The sequence below is a fragment of the Plasmodium falciparum genome (genome assembly GCF_000002765.6).
Source record: "Plasmodium falciparum 3D7 genome assembly, chromosome: 11".
NCBI classification, from domain to species: Eukaryota; Apicomplexa; class Aconoidasida; order Haemosporida; family Plasmodiidae; genus Plasmodium; species Plasmodium falciparum.
Window position 1 is genome coordinate 772501 of NC_037282.1, and position 21545 is coordinate 794045.

The 21545-nt window shown below is 18.9% G+C and overlaps 6 protein-coding genes across 6 annotated transcripts; 4 read left to right on the top strand and 2 right to left on the bottom strand.

The window, feature by feature from the left end:
* Window positions 1-38: 38 nt before the first annotated feature.
* On the top strand, window positions 39-2542 carry PF3D7_1120500 (tRNA nucleotidyltransferase, putative; the record flags this gene model as incomplete). Its single annotated transcript, XM_001347847.1, has 2 exons — window positions 39-2339; window positions 2468-2542. 2 exons carry the CDS (start codon window positions 39-41, stop codon window positions 2540-2542), a joined length of 2376 nt encoding a protein of 791 aa, XP_001347883.1.
* Window positions 2543-2732: 190 nt separating this feature from the next.
* PF3D7_1120600 (DDRGK domain-containing protein, putative) lies at window positions 2733-11139 on the bottom strand (the record flags this gene model as incomplete). The annotated part of the gene is made up of 6 exons (XM_001347848.2): window positions 2733-2795; window positions 2971-3171; window positions 3369-3506; window positions 3619-3666; window positions 3768-10839; window positions 11024-11139. 6 exons carry the CDS (start codon window positions 11137-11139, stop codon window positions 2733-2735), a joined length of 7638 nt encoding a protein of 2545 aa, XP_001347884.2.
* A 952-nt stretch (window positions 11140-12091) lies between these two features.
* PF3D7_1120700 (conserved Plasmodium protein, unknown function) lies at window positions 12092-15850 on the bottom strand (the record flags this gene model as incomplete). Its single annotated transcript, XM_001347849.1, has 1 exon — window positions 12092-15850. The coding sequence occupies one exon, from the start codon at window positions 15848-15850 to the stop codon at window positions 12092-12094; it is 3759 nt and encodes a 1252-aa protein (XP_001347885.1).
* Window positions 15851-17510: 1660 nt separating this feature from the next.
* On the top strand, window positions 17511-17762 carry PF3D7_1120800 (conserved Plasmodium protein, unknown function; the record flags this gene model as incomplete). The annotated part of the gene is made up of 1 exon (XM_001347850.1): window positions 17511-17762. One exon carries the CDS (start codon window positions 17511-17513, stop codon window positions 17760-17762), a length of 252 nt encoding a protein of 83 aa, XP_001347886.1.
* A 4-nt stretch (window positions 17763-17766) lies between these two features.
* On the top strand, window positions 17767-18108 carry PF3D7_1120900 (heat shock factor-binding protein 1; the record flags this gene model as incomplete). The annotated part of the gene is made up of 1 exon (XM_001347851.1): window positions 17767-18108. One exon carries the CDS (start codon window positions 17767-17769, stop codon window positions 18106-18108), a length of 342 nt encoding a protein of 113 aa, XP_001347887.1.
* Window positions 18109-19696: 1588 nt separating this feature from the next.
* On the top strand, window positions 19697-21445 carry PF3D7_1121000 (palmitoyltransferase DHHC3; the record flags this gene model as incomplete). The annotated part of the gene is made up of 6 exons (XM_001347852.2): window positions 19697-20148; window positions 20392-20509; window positions 20628-20792; window positions 20976-21037; window positions 21171-21201; window positions 21392-21445. 6 exons carry the CDS (start codon window positions 19697-19699, stop codon window positions 21443-21445), a joined length of 882 nt encoding a protein of 293 aa, XP_001347888.2.
* Between the last annotated feature and the right edge of the window lie 100 nt (window positions 21446-21545).

Here is a 21545-nt window from a genome sequence, read left to right on the forward strand (position 1 = left end):
TTTATTTATTTTTATTTATTTTTTCCTTTTTTGTTTGAATGAATATTTTTGGCTTGCTTCTTTTAAATTTATTGATTAATGTAATATTTATACTTTGTAATATAAAAAGAAAAAATAAATTTTTAAAAAGGCAATTATGTTCAAATGAATTGAAACATTTGAAATACAAAAATGATAATATGATAAGAAAAGGTATACTTAATTATAAATATAAATATAAATATAGATTTTTCTACATAATAATAAAAAAAAATTATAGTAATAAAATTAAAAGAAAAAATAAAATAAAGCAAATAGGAGTGATGGAAAATATCAATAATATTAATGATAATAATAAATGGAGATGTTTAAGTAGTAGCAATCATATTTCAAGTAATATGATGGGGAACACATTTTACGAAAATGTATATATAAATTACCTAAAAGATTATATAATAGATGAAAAAGAAAAGGCTATGGAAAAAAATATAGTTAAGGACGAGGAACAAAAAAAGGATAAAATATATTTTCCAAATAGTAATAATATGTTAAATGCTAAAGATATAGAAAATGTTATACATGAAAGAATAAGAAAAGAAGAAGAAAATTTATTTGAGTTTTTAAAAAGTGTAAATGAGAGATACAATTTAAATTGTACATTACGGGTTGTCGGTGGTTGGGTGAGAGACAAATTCTTAAATATTAATAATGATGATATAGATATAACAGTCGATAATATGAAAGGTGCTGAATTTTGTAATTATATTAAAGAATATATAAAAGAGAAAGAAAATAAGAATTTTAATTTTGGTATTATTAAAATAAATTCAGATCAATCAAAACATTTAGAAACATCAAGCTTTAATTTATTTAATTTTCAAGTAGATATTGTAAATTTAAGAAATGAAAAATATACAGAAGAAAGTCGAATACCAGAAATTGTTATAGGAACACCAGAAGAAGATGCTTTAAGAAGAGATTTTACAGTAAATTCCTTATTTTATAATTTAAAAAATAAAAAAGTTGAAGATTATACTGAAAAAGGTATATTCCATTTAAAAAATCATATTATTAGTACTCCACTAGAACCACTTGCTACTTTTCTTGATGATCCTTTAAGAATTGTTAGATGTATACGTTTTTGTGGATTCTTTAATTTCTTCTTAGAAAAATCCATTTTTAATGTTTTAAAAAATGAAGATATTAAAAAAGCATTTACGAAAAAAATATCCAAAAGTAGATTATCATCAGAAATTGTAAAAATTTTTTCAGCCAAATGTAAAAATGTTATTCTATCTTTAACATTATTGAATTATAGTTCCTACTCCTCTAAAATATTTCAGCTACCATCAAATTATTTTGTAAAAGATGAAGAACTATTTGAAAAACTTAAAAAGAAGGATAAAATAAACAAAGGAATTGTAACACCAGCACAACATTATCATACTAATGATAGTGTTCATGATCAACATGTGGATAATCTAAATGATTTAAATTGTGTTTCTTCAAATAACAATATAAATAATAAAAAAATTCATTTACAAAATGTAGAAAATAGCAACATTTGTAATAATTCTAGTAATATCATTTCATCAAATGATCTAATACAAAATAAAGTGAATAATGTTTCTGAACAATCTGATATAAATAAGGAAGATGAAAATAATCAATGTAATAATGTAATGAATGTACAAAATAATGATAAACAAAACTTTGAACAAAAATGGCTTTTTGATGGACTTAGTTATTTAAAATTTTTTAAAGAAATAGAAAAAAATAACCTTTTAAAAGAAACATTTAATAATTTAGATTATAAAGAAAATATGAATTATATACAATTATGTTTATTTTTATTACCATTAAAAAATCATTTTTTATATATAAAAAATGGTAAAACAGAATATGTGGTTGAATATATAATTAGAGAATCTTTAAAGTTTCCATTAAAATATTCCAAATTTTGTGTACACATTTTTGAGGGTTTTACTCATTTATATAATTTATATAAAACCATAGATGTTCTTAATTTTTTAAAAAATAAAAATTATCAAGAAGAACATAATATACAAATTAAAGGTCAAACTGTTTTATGTTTAAAAAAAATTGGAGATAAATGGAATTTTGTATTTCTAATCTTTTATATTTTTCATAAATTTAATGAACTAAATAAAAATTATATAACATCTATAACAACTAATAATATATGCTTATCTGATTTTGTTGCTAAATTGTATCGATATATTTTTAAATTTAATTTACAAGAGTCTTATAACATGAAGCCTTTTTTGAAATGGCCTGATATTAAGCACAACTTTCCTAATATTTCACCCAACCAAATAAATGAAGTCTATGAGCAAATAGTAAGAATGAAATGAAACATATAAATGTTTATATGTATGTATTTATAAAATATGTATAACAATTATATTTTTTCACTATATTTTATTTTATTTTATTATTATTTTTTTTTTTTTTTTTTACCTTGCAGATTAAATTTATGGCTATTCATGGTGAAAATGAAAAAGAGTGTATTGAATATTTAAAACAACATTTTACAAAATGATCGCAAGATTAATATAAGGAGAAACGTTTATATATATATATATATCATATATTCCTATTATTTTATTTTTTTTTATTTTTTTTATTTTTTATTTTTTTTTTGTGTACAAAAAATATATTTTTGTACTTATGTTTTTATTTTGATTGTTAATTATTACAAATTAAACAGAAAAAAAAAATATTGTACAATTTTAAAATATTTCTGTTTTAGCTTTAATTATTTTTTCTTCTTCTTCCTTTAACTTTTCCATGTCCTATAAAAATATAAGAAAAATTTATAAATATAACACCTTTGAACACATCAAAGAAGAACATCATATATATGTATGTATATATGTATGTATATATGTATGCATATATGTATGTATATATGTATATATATATATATATATATATATATATAGTTACATGTCTATTTTTTTTTTTTACCTTATCATTAACACTTAACGATATGACCTTGTTGCAAATTTTTACAAAATCATCATGCGTATTCACTTTCCCTTTGGACTGAATTTCAAAACATAATTTATTAATTTCTTCTTGTGATAAATAAATATAATTTCCTTTTTCATCTAACACCCCATTTATCATATCTTGTTCTTCAAGTTCCTCGAGCTTTTCCCTGATATCCTATATATAAATAAGTATATAAGAATAGAAACATTTATAGATTATATAAACAAATGCATTATCATGATATTATAAAAAAATTTTATAGAAAAAATAGGATGAAATGATACTACAAATATGAGCAAATTGTATATATAATATGTTGAAATAATAAATAAATAAATAATTATCTGATCGTTAATGTTCTATTTTTTTACGTCGGTGGTAGTTTGAAATTTCACTGATAATTCCGTTATATTAACATATTTTTTTAATTTTATAAAGTTTAAAAAACAAGATAACAAGACGTCTGATGAGAGCCAGTCATCCGCGTATTTCTTAGTTATGACCTGAGACTATATAAAAAAAGAGATAATAAATATTATACATACATATATATATATATATATATATATATATATATATATACATATATATATTTTTTTAATGTTCTTATGGGATTCTGACCTTCCACTTTTTGAGGTCCTTCGAGTTTCTTTTTATATCATCGGGATGCTAAAAAAAAAATAAAATAAAAATTATCAAATATATATATATATATGTATTTATTTATTTATTTATTTATTTATTTATTTTTTGTTTAACACTCTTATTACCTTTAACATATCTATGCTTGTCTTATGTTTGGCATATTCAAATATGCGCTCTTTTAAAATCATATCATTCCTATCAAAATATTCACCTACATAATTTCCATGTTGTTTTTCCTTATTTTCTTCCAACATTTCTTCTCCTATATTAGAATTGTATGTTTTTCCTTTTAAGTTATTTTTTAATTTGGATACTTCATTTAATTCTTTAAATTCATCTATTAAATTATTTTGTAATTGATTTATTTCACTATCTTTCATATTCATTTGAAATTTATATTTTTCCTTGAGGTTTTTGAAATCATATAATTTCCAATCTTCATTGTCTTTTATTTTTTCCTCTTCTCTTCTTGTATACATATCATTCATATTATTTTTTTTTTGATCTTCTATTTCTTTTTCACTCTTAACAAAATATTCTCTTAACGTTTTCATATATTTTGTTTTCTCATTAATTGAATTATCTAATTTATCATTGCATATATTTTTATTTTCTTCTTGATTGTCTTTTTCGTATAGTTCATTATATGTACTGTCATAATTTTTATTATTAATTATATTAACATCATAAATTTTATTATAATTATTTATATTATTCATATTTTCTATATTGTTCATATTATCCATATTTTCTATATATTTCGTATTATTCATATTATCCATATTTTCTATATTGTTAATATTTTGTATATTTTTCATATTATTAATATTTTCTATATTGTTTATATTATTCATATTTTCTATATTTTTCATATTATTCATATTTTCTATATTTTTCATATTATTCATATTTTCTATATTGTTTATATTATTCATATTTTCCATATTTTTCATATTATTTATATTTTCTATATGTTTCTTATTATCCATATTATCTATATTGTTTATATTATTCACATTTTCTATATTTTTCATATTATTGACATTTTCTATATGTTTCTTATTATCCATATTATCTATATTGTTTATATTATTCACATTTTCTATATTTTTCATATTATTGACATTTTCTATATGTTTCGTATTATCCATATTATCTATATTGTTCATATTTTCTATATTTTTCGTGTTATCCATATTTTTTCTTATGTTATCCTTTTTAAAATTATCATACTTAATATCGTTTCTTTTATTTTCTTTATGTATATGATTGTTTCTTTCGTTACAATTATATAGTTTATCTTCATTATCCATTTTTATATTGTCATTATTTATAAAATCACTTTTTTCTTCTTGTTCATTTATATTAATAGTATATTCAGTTTTACTTTCATTTATATTATATAAATTGTTTGTATATGTTATTTTTCTATTCATTTTATGTATATTTTTTTCTTCCTTGTGAATGGCCATTTGCATATTATCACTTATATTATTATTTAGATTAGACATATTAATTGTATCTCTTATTATCATATTTATATTATCTTTATTTTCATTATCATAAAATTTATATTCTTTATTCTTATCACTTCCTTTTATACTTATATCATTCGTATTGTTTTTTCCTGTTTCATTTAAATTATCGATTGTATCATTCGTTTTTTCATATATATTATTATTTATATTGTATGGTTGTATATTTTTAATATTATGTACACTTAAATTTTTTTCTTTATTCAAATTATATGTATTTTCAGTCATTCTTCTATTCATATCATCCTTTTCTCTTTCATTTATATTATATGTATTTTCACTTTTCCTTTTATTCATATTATTTATATTGTTTTTTTTTTTCTCATTCAACATATATATGTTGTCTTCATCAATTTTACATTTACTTAAATTATAAATATTATAAGAATCCATTGTTCTTTTAATAATATCAAAAACTTTATTTATACCACTTTTCCTTTTATTCTCATTATTTTTTTCGTTATCATCATATTTAATTTTATGTGTATCACTCATTTGTTTATCTACACCTTTAATTTTAGTTACATCACACATATGATCATCATCACATTCAATTTTATAAATATCACTTTCTTTTTTTATGTTTTCATTAATATTATTAGAATTTACCATTAAACTACCTTTGTTATTTATATTTTCTATGTTTTTTTTTATATTTTCGATAGTTTTTATATTTTCAATATTTTGTATATTTTCAATATTTTGTATATTTTCAATATTTTGTATATGTTCCATGTTTTGTATATTTTGTATACTTTCAATATTTTTTATATGTTCCATGTTTTGTATATTTTGTATATTTTCAATATTTTTTATATGTTCGATGTTTTGTATATTTTTTATATGTTCCATGTTTTCCATATTTTTTATATGTTCGATATTTTCCATATTTTTTATATTTTCCATATTTTTTATATTTTCCATATTTTTTATATTTTCCATGTTCTCTATATTACTTTCATTATGATTTATTTGACGTAAGTCATATATTTCACTTATTCGTTTATTTATATTTTCTTTATCATTAATAAAATCACATTCTTTTTTATTCATATTATCTGAATTATTTATATTATTATACATAGAACTATTTCTTCCACTATTTTCATTTACTATATATGTATAATCTTGTCCTTTATAATTATTATTACTTTTTTTATTACTAATACGATAAACTTTATTTAAACTACTTATATGTTCATTCATATTATTTATATTATCATTTCCCCCTTGAGTAATAATTTCAGGATTTCTATATAAACTACTTTTTGTGTTTTTTTTTTCACTATTATTATATACATCATATAATATATCATTCTCTCCTTTATTAATATCCTTCATTTTATCTACGTTACTCTTTCTTTCATATAAATAATGTTCGTTAATAAGAGATGTGTGTTTTCTTTCATTTACATATTCAACAACATCACTATTATTATTATTATTATTATTATTATATTTATCATTTTTTTTAATTATATTATCTGTCATATATTCATTATCCATGTATATTTTATCCATGTATATTTTATCCATGTATATTTTATCCATGTATATTTTATCCATGTATCTTTTATTCATGTATCTTTTATCCATGTATCTTTTATCCATGTATCTTTTATCCATGTATATTTTATCCATGTATATTTTATCCATGTATATTTTATCCGTATTACTTTTATTCACATTTATTTTATCCACATTGTTATTATTATCAATATTTTTAATTTCATTTTTTACATTGTGCATACTGTTCTCATCATTTATCTTATTAATAGTACTTCGTCTCATATTATTATCATTATATATATTAATATTACTCTCTTTTCTTTGATCTCTCTTATTATGCATATTATACATAACACTTATATTATAATCTTCATATTTTTTTTCTCTTATAACATCTTCTGCATTATTTATATCACTATATTTTTTATTTGTAATATGTATATTATCTACATAGCTTTTCCTTTTATTCATATCTTGAATAGTATCCATGTCAATTTTCTCTTTGCTTTTATCTCTTATATTATATATATCATTAATTTGATAAGCACTACTTTTCCTTCTATTCTCATCATATACACTGTCTCTATCTTTTTTACTGTCTCGTTCCTTCTTATTATAAGAACTATTTCTTTTACTAACATTTTTTATACTGTTAACATAAATATCTGCTTTATTCAAATTATTTATTTCAATATTATCGCTTTTTCTTTTATTTTCATATTCTACCATGTTAGATTGATTTTCTCGTATTCTAAAATTGTTTATATTACTAGTGCAACTTTCTCGTTTATTTAAATTACTTATTTCAATACTCTCTTTTTCTCTCTTATTATAATAACTCTCCTTTATACTAACATTATCTATATTGTTAATGTATTTTTCTCCTTTATTTAAATATTGTCCTTCTTTATACTCATATTTTCTATTACTAATATCTTCTATATCGTTAGAATCCTCTTCCATTTTATTTACGTATGTTTCTTCGTTTGATTCATATTCTTCCTTATTCGCATTTTCTATATTTTTACTATAACTCTCCTCTTTTTTCGTATCTTCAACATTGTTAAGAGGGCTTTCCTTTTTAATAACATCTTTTGCATTTTCCAAATAACTTTCCTTTTTATTTATATAAATATGGTTAGTATTACTTTCTCGTTTATCCATATATTCGTCATTATTAGTATAAATTTCTCTTTTGTCTTCATTTTCTATATTGTCATAGTATCTTTCTCCTTTCTTATTAATATCATTTATTTTTATGGGATCAAATTTTGTTGGATTAATATATAAAACGTTGGAATGCCTTTCTATTTTATTACCATTCTCTATATCATTACTATCACTTTTATTTTCTTTCACAGTGTCTACTTTAATAGATGTTCTTTCCTTTTCATTAATCTCGAAAATATTAGAATACATCTCCGTTCTATTATCATTTATTTTTATGTCATTAGAATCGCTCTTAGTTTTTTTCATATCATTAATTTTAATAATACTTTCTCTTTTATTAATGTTTAAAATATGGGAATATCTTTCCCTTTTATCCTCAACATTTATACAATTATTAATATCAACATTATTTTTGTTCCCATTATCCAGATTAATAGAAGTCCTTTCCTTTGTATTATCATCATTTATATAATTATTAATATCAACATTTTTTTTGTTCCCATTATCGAGATTAATAGAAGTCCTTTCCTTTGTATTATCAACATTTATATAATTATTAATATCAACATTATTTTTGTTCCCATTATCCAGATTAATAGAAGTCCTTTCCTTTGTATTATCATCATTTATATAATTATTAATATCAACATTATTTTTGTTCCCATTATCCAGATTAATAGAAGTCCTTTCCTTTGTATTATCATCATTTATATAATTATTAATATCAACATTATTTTTGTTCCCATTATCCAGATTAATAGAAGTCCTTTCCTTTGTATTATCATCATTTATATAATTATTAATATCAACATTATTTTTGTTCACATTATCCAGATTAATAGAAATCCTTTCCTTTGTATCATCAACATTTATATAATTATTAATATCAACATTATTTTTGTTCCCATTATCCAGGTTAATAGAAGTTCTTTCCCTTTTATTATCATATTGTAAATCATTCGAATTATACTCACTTTTTTGTATATCATATATTTTAAAAGTACTTTCTCTTTTATCATCACCTAAAATATTGTTATTATTTTCCCCTTTACTATTATATTCTTTATTATTAAGATAATTTGTACTATTGTTTATATCTTCCATATGAATAGAAGTACTTTTCCTTTTATCCTCACATTTAATACCATTAGTATGTTTATTATCTTTGTTAATGTCATTTATTTTAATAACAGTTTCTCTTTTATCTAAACCTAAAATATTTGTGCATCTTTCCATTTTATTCTCATTTTCTATATCATTAGAATCACTCGTACTTTTGTTCGTATAATCCATATTGTTAGAAGGATCTTCCCTTGTATTTTCCCTTTGCATATTATGATTTATGTAACTTTTTTTTTTTATACTTACATTATCCACCTCCTTATCATATTCACTTTTTTTTCTGTCCATTATATTAGGTATGTCCATAGAATTTCTTGTTATATTTGTATTAGATGTAATATCACATATGAAACTTTCTTTTCCATTTTCAATTTTTTTATTTGCGTGCATATTTTCATAATCACTGTTTTGTAACTCTTGTTTCGTACTATTGGAAGGGTCGTCTATATTTTTAATGGTAGTTATAGAGTTTTCTAAATTGTTATTGGAAATAGGTAGTATTCTTTTTATATCTTCTACAAAAACATTTGATAGTTTTGGATTCTGATTATTGGATATATTAATATTTATAGAATCATAAGATATTTCATTAGTTTTTTTAGGTCCAATATTTTGTTCATTCTTTTTATTCTGGTCATTCTTTTCATTCTGGTCATTCTTTTCATTCTGGTCATTCTGATCATTCTGGTCATTCGGGTCATTCTGATAATTTTGCTCAATCTGGTCATTTTGTTCATTTTGTTCATTCTTTCCATTTTGTTCATTCTTTCCATTTTGTTCATTCTTTCCATTTTGTTCATTCATTCCATTTTTTTCATTTTCTTCATTTTTTTCATTTTTTCCATTCTGATAATTTTGCTCAATCTGGTCATTTTTTTTTGTATCTATTTTAAATGATTCCTTTTTATGATCAGAACTTTGTTTTTGATTAACATTAATGATATTATTATTTATATTTTGTTCGTTATTTTTAAGTAAAAAATTTTCTCCATTTTTTGAGTTAACAATACTATCTTTTAACTTTTTATTCTCTTCATAAATATTGGTTTCATTATAATTAAAATTTTTTGTTTTTTCTTCTGTAGGTCGATTATTTTTTATACTATCCAAAGTATTACATAATGTATCATTTTTTGTTATTTCTTTGGTGTGATGAATATTTTTATCTTTTTCTAATGATATATCTTCATAATTGTAATTAAAAATATCATTATGATTCTTATTATCGCTATTATAATTATTGTAATCCTGTTTTTCAATTTCGCAAATATTATTATCCTCCTGATTATTATCATTATTATGATGATTTTCTAATAATTGATTATTTTCCTTACACAATTCATATTTTTTTTTAAGTTCACTATCCAAGGTATTTCTTATATCAGATTTGTTGATATTTTCATCATCATGTTTTTTACTTAATATGTTATCATTTGATTTATTTTCCTTTTCATCATATTTGTCACTCTTTGTTTTTTCAATTATTATATTTTCTTCTTCATTTATAAGTTGTAAATTTTCTTCTTTCTGTAAAATATTTTTTAGTTCTCTATCTATTATATGTAATTCTTGTTTAATATTTTCTAAGCCTTCATTTAGTTTTAAATATATTGTAACTTTTTTTTTATTTATTTTATAAGTCTTTTCATCAAGGTTTTTATTATGATTACTGCAGATACTACTCTCCTCACTTTTGTTATATATATCATTTTCTAATTCGTAAATATTTTCTACAGATTTTGGATCATTTGAAAATATATTGAGAATATCAAAATTTTCTTCCTCATCAAAAGTTGAATCTTTCTCTTTTCTTTCGTATGAAGTTTTGTACGAATCTGGATCATTAACCTTTTTAATATTTCTAAGGAGAAGAACAAAAAAAAAAAATATATATATATATAAACACATATATATATATATAAACACATATATATATATATAAACACATATATATATATATAAACACATATATATATATATATATATATATATATATATATATATATATATATTTATATATTTATAATGTTCCCACATGGACTTACCTATATAAAAATGTAGAGAAGAAAACTAGTAATATATTTATAAATATAAATGTTATACTAAAATTAATAGACAATTCAATTTTAAAATATTCTAATATTTGGAAAAATTTATTCATTTTTAAATAAATGTTTTTATTATATACATATCAATGTAATATTATATACTTTTTTAGAAAGTAAATATCGCACGTTTTAATAATTATTAAAAGAATAACAAAAATAATTCTTTATTTTTATTCATAAATATTTCATACTATGTGAAGATCATAGACAAGGAAAAATTACATAATACAAGGAACATAAAATGTGATAAAAAAAAAATATATGTATGTATATATATATATATATTTTTTATTTTAATTTAGGGTTATATTTTCCTTTTTAAAATCGAGAAATTTACCGAAAAAAAAAATAAAAAAGAATGGAATAAAAATAGGACTTTTTTGCTGTATCTATATTTTGTCTATATAATAATTACTTATATATATATATATATATATATATATATATATTTATTTATTTATTTATTTATTTTGTATATGTTATATGATGTTTTCAAAGTATTTGTCTTTTTTTCAAAAATTTATAAAAGCAATGCATCTGCTTTTTCTCATATACAATTTGAGGGAAAAACATATTCATATATATAAATATATACGGGAAAATACATTCCAGTGCATTAATTTATTCAACGTAACAAATATAAAAAAAATTAAAAATATTTATGGAATAAGATATACTGTATCATCTACAAAGGTAATAAACACAGGTCCACAACAAAAAAATTAGAAATAATTACATATATATATATATATATATATACAAAAAAATAATTAACATGTGTATAATCCAAATATTTAGTGTATTATATAAAATCATTATGGTAAACATTTTTTAAAATAAAAGTAGATAGTAAATATGGATATGTATGAAAAATCATTTTTTTTTTTTTGTTTTTTTTTTGTTTTTTTTTTTTTTTTTTTTTTTTTCTTTTTTTTTTTACTTTTTTTTTTTTTTTTTCCTAACATAATTATAAATATCAGAAAGTTATAATGTCTTTATTTTTTCTCATTTTGTAATTTTTTTGATGTTTGTTTTTCTTAAATATTCAGATACTTCTATCAATTCATTATTTTCATTTTTCAAATAATTGACCACATATAAGGGTTTCCTTTTTTGAGACGTATAATAATTTTTTTGTTGATCATAATATTTGAATAAGTGTAAATTATGATCTACCATAAGAGAATTATTTAAATAATTTTTATTGATTTTTTCTTTTTGGTTTTCTTTATTTCTATTTAGAATTTGATGAATGATACACGTTCTATTTCTTAATATTTTTCTTTTTCTTTTTCTCATATGTTCTTGTTTTTGTTTTTGATTTAATTTGAAGTTTTCCTTTTTAATAAAAAGGATTGGACTTTTTGTACTTGTTTGAATAATTTTTTTTATATGATTTTTTTTAGCGTTTTCTTTTTTAATATTTCCTATAACCTTACAATTGATACGATTTCTTAAATTGAGTTCATTTCTTTTTTTTCCCATGTATATTTGTTTATATGTTAATTTTTTATTAATTTTATTTATGATAAAGTTCATTTTTTGATCTCTATTTTTTAAGAACCTTTTTAAATATACAAATATATGATTTGATCGTTTTATAATATTTTTTTGGATAATAGAAGATATATGTTGATTAAATCGTTTTGGCACATGTTGTATTTGCATTAAATTTTTTGAAATATGATTCATATGTTTTATATATTGTTCATGCTTATGGTTTATATTGTCGATCAATTTATATGAAATATCATTAACATTTTTTATTATATTATTATCAGATATTATATTTGTTTTATATATATCTTCAATTTTATTATGAATAGTTGTATTTAATTGTAAATGGGTATGATCCATATATTTAATAGTTGATTCGTTAATATTTAATAATGTTTGTGTATTTTTTTCTATAGCATCATTAATTTGTTTTTGAAATGTAGAAATACAAGCAGATATTTTATTATATGAATCTTTTTTATTATGTGTTTCCATTTGTTTTTCTATTTGTTTCATATTTTGTGTAATATGTTCATATTTTAATTCTATCATATCTTTTATATTTTGTATGACATCTATATTATGAACATGTTCTGTGTTCCGTGTAGTTTGTAAATGTTGTGTATTTTGTAAAAGAATATTTTCTTCTTGCATACTTTTTCTTTCCGTTATCATTTTGATTTCATTGTGTATAATGTCTGATATATGTACATTAGTTTTTTCCATAAAAATATGATATAATTCGTCCATTTTTTTTATGAACAAATCAAGTTTGTGTTCATTAATTTTTGTTATTTCTTCCTTTATTGGTTCATAAAAATGTGAAGAATGGATTTGTTTACTTAAATGTGTAATATAATGAAAAATATTTTCTTTTTGATTTTCATATAATATGTTCATATATTTTTGTATATTTTGATCAGTATGAAGATTAATATTATTTTGTATATTCTGAACAATATCTATAAAATGGTTTTCTTTTTTTTGATCCACATGTTCATACATTTGTTGTAATATTTTTTCCATTTGTTGATTTAGATTTATAGTTATGTTTTGGTTTGATATTGACATAGCTTCTTCTATATATTGTTTTAAATTTTGATCTATTATATTTTTATCCTTATTTAATAAATGTTCATGAATGTATGTAATAACTTCATTTACATTTTGTTGCATATGGGTTGTTATATTTTGTTTTATATGTTGTTGTGTTACATGTGATATATTTTGTTTAATATCATCATCAAATAAGATAATATTTTTTGTTTGATGGTATATTTTATTCATATTTTTTTCCATATATTCATTAAAATTTAGATCAATATTTTTTTCTAAGATGTGTATGTTATTTTTGATTTCATTGTTTAAATTGTCATTTGTTTTTTTTAATAAAATGTGTGTAGTTTTTTCTATTTGGTCATTTATATTTACATCAATATTTCTACTAAGTATATGTATATTTTTTTTCATTTCTTTATTTATATTATCATTAATTTTATTATTTAAAAGATTTATATTTTTTATTAATTCATTTTTCATATTATCATTAATTTTATTATTTATATTATCACTAACTAATTCCATTTTTCTTTTTAATTCTTCATTTATATTTTTTAATATATTTTCTTGAACATTTGTAATATTTTCTAACATTTCATTATTTAATTTATCATCTACATTTTCATTTACTTTAATATATATTTTTTCCATATTATATTCAATTTCTTTAGTAATATTTTTATTTAAACTATTATTTAAATTATCTACATTTTTTGTTATTTCATCGTTTATATTTTTATTTACCTTATCTTTCACATTAGTATATACTAAATCAATATTTTTTTTAATTTCATTATTTATACAATCATTTATTTTATCATAAATATAATGGCTATTAAAATCATTCACATTTTTTTCAATAATAGAAAATAAATTATTTTCTATAAAATCCATTATATTTTTTTCAATAGCACTTTGAATTTTTGTATCAATATTAGTGGATAAATGAATATCTACCGATTTTTTTATAATATGAGGAATATCGTTTTGTATAAATGTTTTCATTTTTAAAAGGTAATCCTTTTTATTTGAACTATTATAACAACAACTACTACTACTACTATTATTATTGTTGTTGTTGTTATTATTATTGTTGTTGTTGTTATTATTATTGTTGTTATTATTATTATTGTTGTCATTATTATTATTATTATTATCATTATTGTTGTTATTTGATATATCCGGTTGATTGTGTTTTTTTTTTCTTTCATCATTCTTCATTTTTACCATTTCATTATATTTTCCGTCTTTTCCATGTTGTTCATAATCAAATGAATTATAATTTCTTTTCTTTAATTTCATATCATTATTTGCAGTATTAAACCATTCTTCACAATCTGTATCATTTTTTTTTATATCATTATATTCATGATATAAGGTGGTTTTATTATTCAGGATACTATCATTATAATTTGTAGAAATATTATTTAGATATTGGGTATTACCATAACTTTTCAATTTGTCTCGATATTCTTTCATATCTCTTATATTTTTATTTATAGGAATATGTGATGTTTTTTGTACAAAATGATTATTCCTTAGATAAGTTTCATTTGTATCATATTCATTGTTTTTAATATTCTTATGTACATTTTTTTGTTTTTTTTTGGAGTCTTCCATTATTATTTTATTAGTACTCACATTTGAAGGATTTACCTCTTTTCTTTTTTTTACATAATTATTTTTAAATGTAGTACTTAAGAAATCTTCTTCTCCCTTTATAAACGTATTAGCTTTCATTTTATTATGATGAAGAATATTTACATTGTTTTGGCTATGATTCTTTTCTAATATCATACCTTCAACATACGGTTTCTCTTTATCATTCTTATTATTATTATTATTATTATTATTATTATTATTATTTAAATGATTAATTTTATTCGTAGTAGGGATATTTTTCATATCCTTAAAATATTTTTCTGATATATTTTTCCTCACATTTTTTGGAATTCTTATTAAGGAAGAAGTACAAATCCCATTTATCTCCTGTTCGTTACTTTCTACATATTCGATACATTCATCATTTGTATTATACTTTTTAATTTTATTATCATTTTTATTTTTTAATTGTGAATGAACATTTACAAATCTGCTATTATTATATATAAATGTATTATTTTTCTTTAATGTTTCAATATCATTATTTACTTGTTTACTTAAGCACCCTCCGTGTGTGCTATTTTTTATATCCTTTTCAATCCACATGTTCTCTTCTTTTTTATTTTCCAAAGTAATAAGTTTTCTACTTATGATCACGTCGGGGCATATACAAACTTAAACAAATAAATATAAATATATATAAATATATAAATGTATAAATATATATATATATATATAATTTTATTTACTTTTTTTTTTTTTTATTTCCCCTTTATTGTTAAATATTGAAATAACATTTATTCACGTGTATTAATTAAACAAAACAAAATGATGTTATCTATTTTTATTAATTAATATTGTTCAAATGATATTGTAGACAATAATATAATCGTACAATAAATAAAATAAAATAAAATAACAACAAAAAAAATTACTTACATATTGAATAATTTCAACATTACAAAAACAAAAATCAAATAAAAAAAATTAGAAAAACAAACAAACAAACAAACAAACAAAAACAAAAAAAAAAAAAAAAAATTCATATATATATATATATTTTATTTAAAACAAATTGAAAAGGTAAATGAAAAATTTAAGAAAAAAATAAATATATAAATACAAAATGTATATTGTCGGGAATGGTAAAATATTTATAGGACGAATATTGATAATATCATATATATATATATATACTTTATATGTATGATATATTTTTCATAATTTTATATATATGTAAACCTTATTCCTATAATTATGTTTTAACGTATCTTATTATTTAATTCTTTAATTTTTATGAATTATGAAACTTCTAATATTATATATAATTTAAAGGACTACTAAAAAACATACATCTGTGTATATACATATTTTTAATTAAAAAGAATGAACTGTGGTAAATATAAACCTTATAATATAAACGTTCAAAAATATTTATATTATATTGTTTACATTTTTATATTTGATTATTATAATGATTGAGTAAAATGGGTACATATACACTATTACATTAAATGTGTACATATATATATATATATATATATATATATATTATATTTTTTCTTTTATATATAAATAAAACAATATTATTATTTTATCATTACTAATTTATAAATTAAAAGGAGAACAAATATATGTATATATATATATATATATATATATATATTAATTTTATTCCTACTAATATGTATTATATATATATACTAATTCAATGAATTAACCCAATTTTATTTATATGCGTGAAATTTTTAAGTACAATTTATATTTATATTTATATTTATCTTTTTTTTTTTTTTTTTTTTTTTTTTTCTTTTTTTTTTTTAAATCAATATTTTAAATATATATATATATATAATATAATCATGAAGTATATATATAAACTCTTATAATAATATTATGAAAATGATAAACGTGTAAAATAATATTAATAAATATGATACAGTAATAAATTAATATATTATATTATATAATATGATGTATATATAATACATACTTAATTAGATTTAATTATACATTTTTAAATAAACATATTACACTTATAAAAATATTTCCATTTATATAATATTGTCTTACATATAGTATTAATATATTTCAAATAATATTTATTTATTTATATATTATTTTATTTTTTATTCCATTTTGAAGTTTCCTATGTTCTATTATTCTACATTATATGTATATATATATATATATATATATATATATATATATATATATATATATAATATATATGTATATTATAATAACAGCCTATTAATAGCGTAATATGCATATATCATCAAAAAAAAATTTAGAAGATTGTATATTTTGTAGAGTTACAGGAACAATAGTATTTGGAAGTGTGTCCGTATATTCTTTTTTAAAATTTTTGCAAGCTCCAAAGAAAAGTGGAGATCGAAAATTTTTTGGATTGATTTCTGTATGTTTCAGTTTTTTAGCTTTATATCGAGCCTTTACGCCAGCCAAACCAATAACATTAAATACATTCAATAAAAAAGATGTTAAACAAGAAAAATGAAAGTATGAATTTTAACGAAATGTTAAAGAGTAATGAAAATAATATTAGGAGTGACAAGTTCAATAATTATTGTACTTCGTTTAATAATTCCGCCATGTCCTTGAACTCTACAAAACAAAATAACATATCATTATTAAATAATAACAATAATAATATTAATGTTAAAGTTGAACCTAAAGCAGGAGAAGAATTAGAAATTTATGTAGAAAACATGCTTAACGAATTAAAAACCAAAATGCAGAGCTTGTCAGATAATTTATTAAATAAAGTTGACAATATGGAAAAATATTTAGACGAACTAGAAAATACTATGATGAACTATACAACTCAAAATAATTTACAGTAATTCTAGTAATATATGTATATTTATATATGTATGTGTTCGTATATTTGTGTATATATTTATATAAATATTTTTGCCTTTCTTTTCTTATTTATATTTATTCGTCTTTTTTCTCACACACCCTTTTTATTAAAAGTATCTTTTTAACCGCTTCTTATTTATATTGACATTCTTATTAAAAATACATTATAAATATCATAAAATAAATTATAAAGCATTTTTCTTTTATTTAATAAGACATAAAAGAGAAAAATATATATCAATTATTCATATATATATGTAGTATTATAATAGATGGGTATATTTTTCTACATATTCTTTCGGATCATAAATGAATAAATACATAAAAAAAAATTTGACCTAGTGAATAAATAAATAAATATATATATATATATATAATAAATATTATATACACGAAAAAAATTAACAATTTTAAGTGTGCGTCATTATATTCATTTTTCTCGAATGTTAAAATCAACAAAATTAATGGGAATTCAATTTTTTATTTAATATTTCTTTTTCTTTTCTTTTTTTTTTTTGATTATGTGTGTATATTTTAAACAGTACTTATTTTTTTATTTTTTGTATAAAAAAAAAAAAAAAAAAAAAAAAAAAATATACTCATAAATGTATATATGTATATATATATATATTTTATATATGGTACAAATAAATACAAACATAAAATATATAATATAAAAGTACCTGTATTTTTAATAAGCGAAAAAGGGTTTTTTTTTTTTTTTTTTTTTTTTTTTTTTTTTATTTTATTTTTTTTTGGAATTTTTATATTTTTGGAACTTATCAAACATATTATTTAGTATACATATTTTCACATTTGATGAAATGTTATATTATAATTAAATTTTTACCCTTAACATTAAAAAGAAAAATTTATGTATAATTTACAATATATTTATATATAACTTAGTGTATAATTATATTATGAATATATTTATTATCATGTGCTGTTATATTATATATATGTAATATTTATTTATTATTATTTTCCCCCCTGTTTAATGAACGTATAATCTTTATAAAGTTTTGCCTTGTGGTTATGTGTTTATATTCCGTCTGTTTTTAAAAAAAATATAAGAGCAAAAAATAAATGAGAAAAAAAAAAAAAAAAAAAAAAATATACATATATATATATATATATATATATATAAATAGACATTGTTTTATTTACGATATAATAATTCATCACAACATAATTATAACTTAGTTTATATTTGTATATATACATATAAACGAAGTTAATAAAAGTATATATGTTAATATGACATAATATAAATATGCTTATAATATAATCCCAAATTTTCCATAATTTATAAAATGTATACATATATATATATATATATATATATATATATATATATGTATATATATTTGTATATTTAATATAATTTTTTATTTTACCTTATTCTTCCTTAATATTAATAATTAATTTATAATTAAAAACATTTGCATTTCAATTACAAGAGTATATATCCCATATATATATATATATATATATATATATATATATATATTTATTTATTATATTTGATTTTTTTTTTTTTTTTTTTTTTTTTTTTTTTTTTGTAATATGAATAATCACATTTGTGCATTTAGAGATGATACACGATCAAAAGAAGCTGATGAATTTGTTCGAAAAAATGGGTTTACATTACCCTTGCAAATATTTCAAATAATGTCCTTTTTTATATTTATCGTGATAATAACATTAATATTTCTTATGACAGCTTTTAATACAGATCACATATTATTTTCCCTTTTTTATATATTTTTTGGTACCTTAATAATAATAATTTTTATATTAACATATGTAGTTACAAAAACAAATCCCGTAGATCCTTTATCATTCAAATATTTAAATGATATGATTAATGAAGAAGAAATTAAAGACTTATATCAATGTGATATCTGTGGCTTTGTACAGCCAGAAAGTAAGCACTGTAAAGTCTGTAATAAATGTGTGTCTGTTTTTGATCATCATTGTATGTGGGTCAACAATTGTATCGGAAAAAAAAATTACAAGTAAAGAAATAATTAAATTAAATAAATATATGTTCATATATAAATATATATTCATATATAAATATATATTCATGTAACATAGAATGATAATAAATGTTTATTTTTTTATTCAATACAAGAGAATTCCTCATAATTAGTAGATTTGTATATCAAATAAAATATGCCCATGTATTCATATATTCATACTTATTATATATATATATATATATATATATATATGTGCATATATTTTTTTACTCTTAGATATTTTGTAGGATTGTTATCTACCTTAACCCTTTTTAATTGTTTTGTTTTTGTATTTTGCATAGTATATTTTATTATATCTCTAAAACATGACCTCATAAAAAATAGATGGAAATATGTAAAACGAAGAAATAAACAAACATATAATATATATATATATATATATATATATATATGTATGTATGTACCTATGTATACTTATTTATTTATTTTATTTTATTTTATTTTATTTTTAGTTCTATGGATCGTATAATGATATATCCTTTTATATTTTATTAAGCTCTCTTTTTATATTAAATGGAGTTGTTTTTGTTCTGGTTATACAACTTTTTGGGTTACACATTTTTTTGATATCCAAAAAAATGACAACCTATGAGTATATCCTTAATACATCTCACCACGTAAAAATATAATAATAAAAATATAATTTTATATGCACCTTAAAATATTAATTATATATATATATATATAAATAATACAACATGTACACATTTATATATTATATATTGTATATATTATGCATATTTATTTAAATTTATATCCTTTTTTTTACACCTTACATTTTTAACCATTTTGCCTTGCAGTCAGAAGCAGAAGGAAGGAATAAAATAAAAACTTTTTTTGATTGGATTATTATAGATAAAAAGTATACAAATAATGAAATATACCAATAAAAAAAACAATTACATTTATATGTTTATATTCTTATATACATTATATATTTTTTCTTTTTAATTAATTTTTTTTTTTTTTTTTTCTCACTTTTCCTTCTTTTTCAGACGTTCGAAAAGATCTCAAAATTTGGACCAAGTACATTTTTTAATAAATAAGCAAATAAATAAATAAATACATACATATATATATATATATATATATATATATATATATATATATATTTACATAGTATTGTAAAAATAATACGTTTGATAGTATAAATCATTTTAAACCATTTAAAATATATATATATATATATATATATATATTTTTTTTTTTTTTATAGGATATGGAAAAACACGAAATTGAAAGAGGAGAAATTACATTAAAAAATTATTAAAAGAAAAAAAATATAAAAAATAAAAAATAAAACAAACATAAACACTAACACATAAATAAATATATACATATATATAAAATAATTTATTCTTAAAAAATAA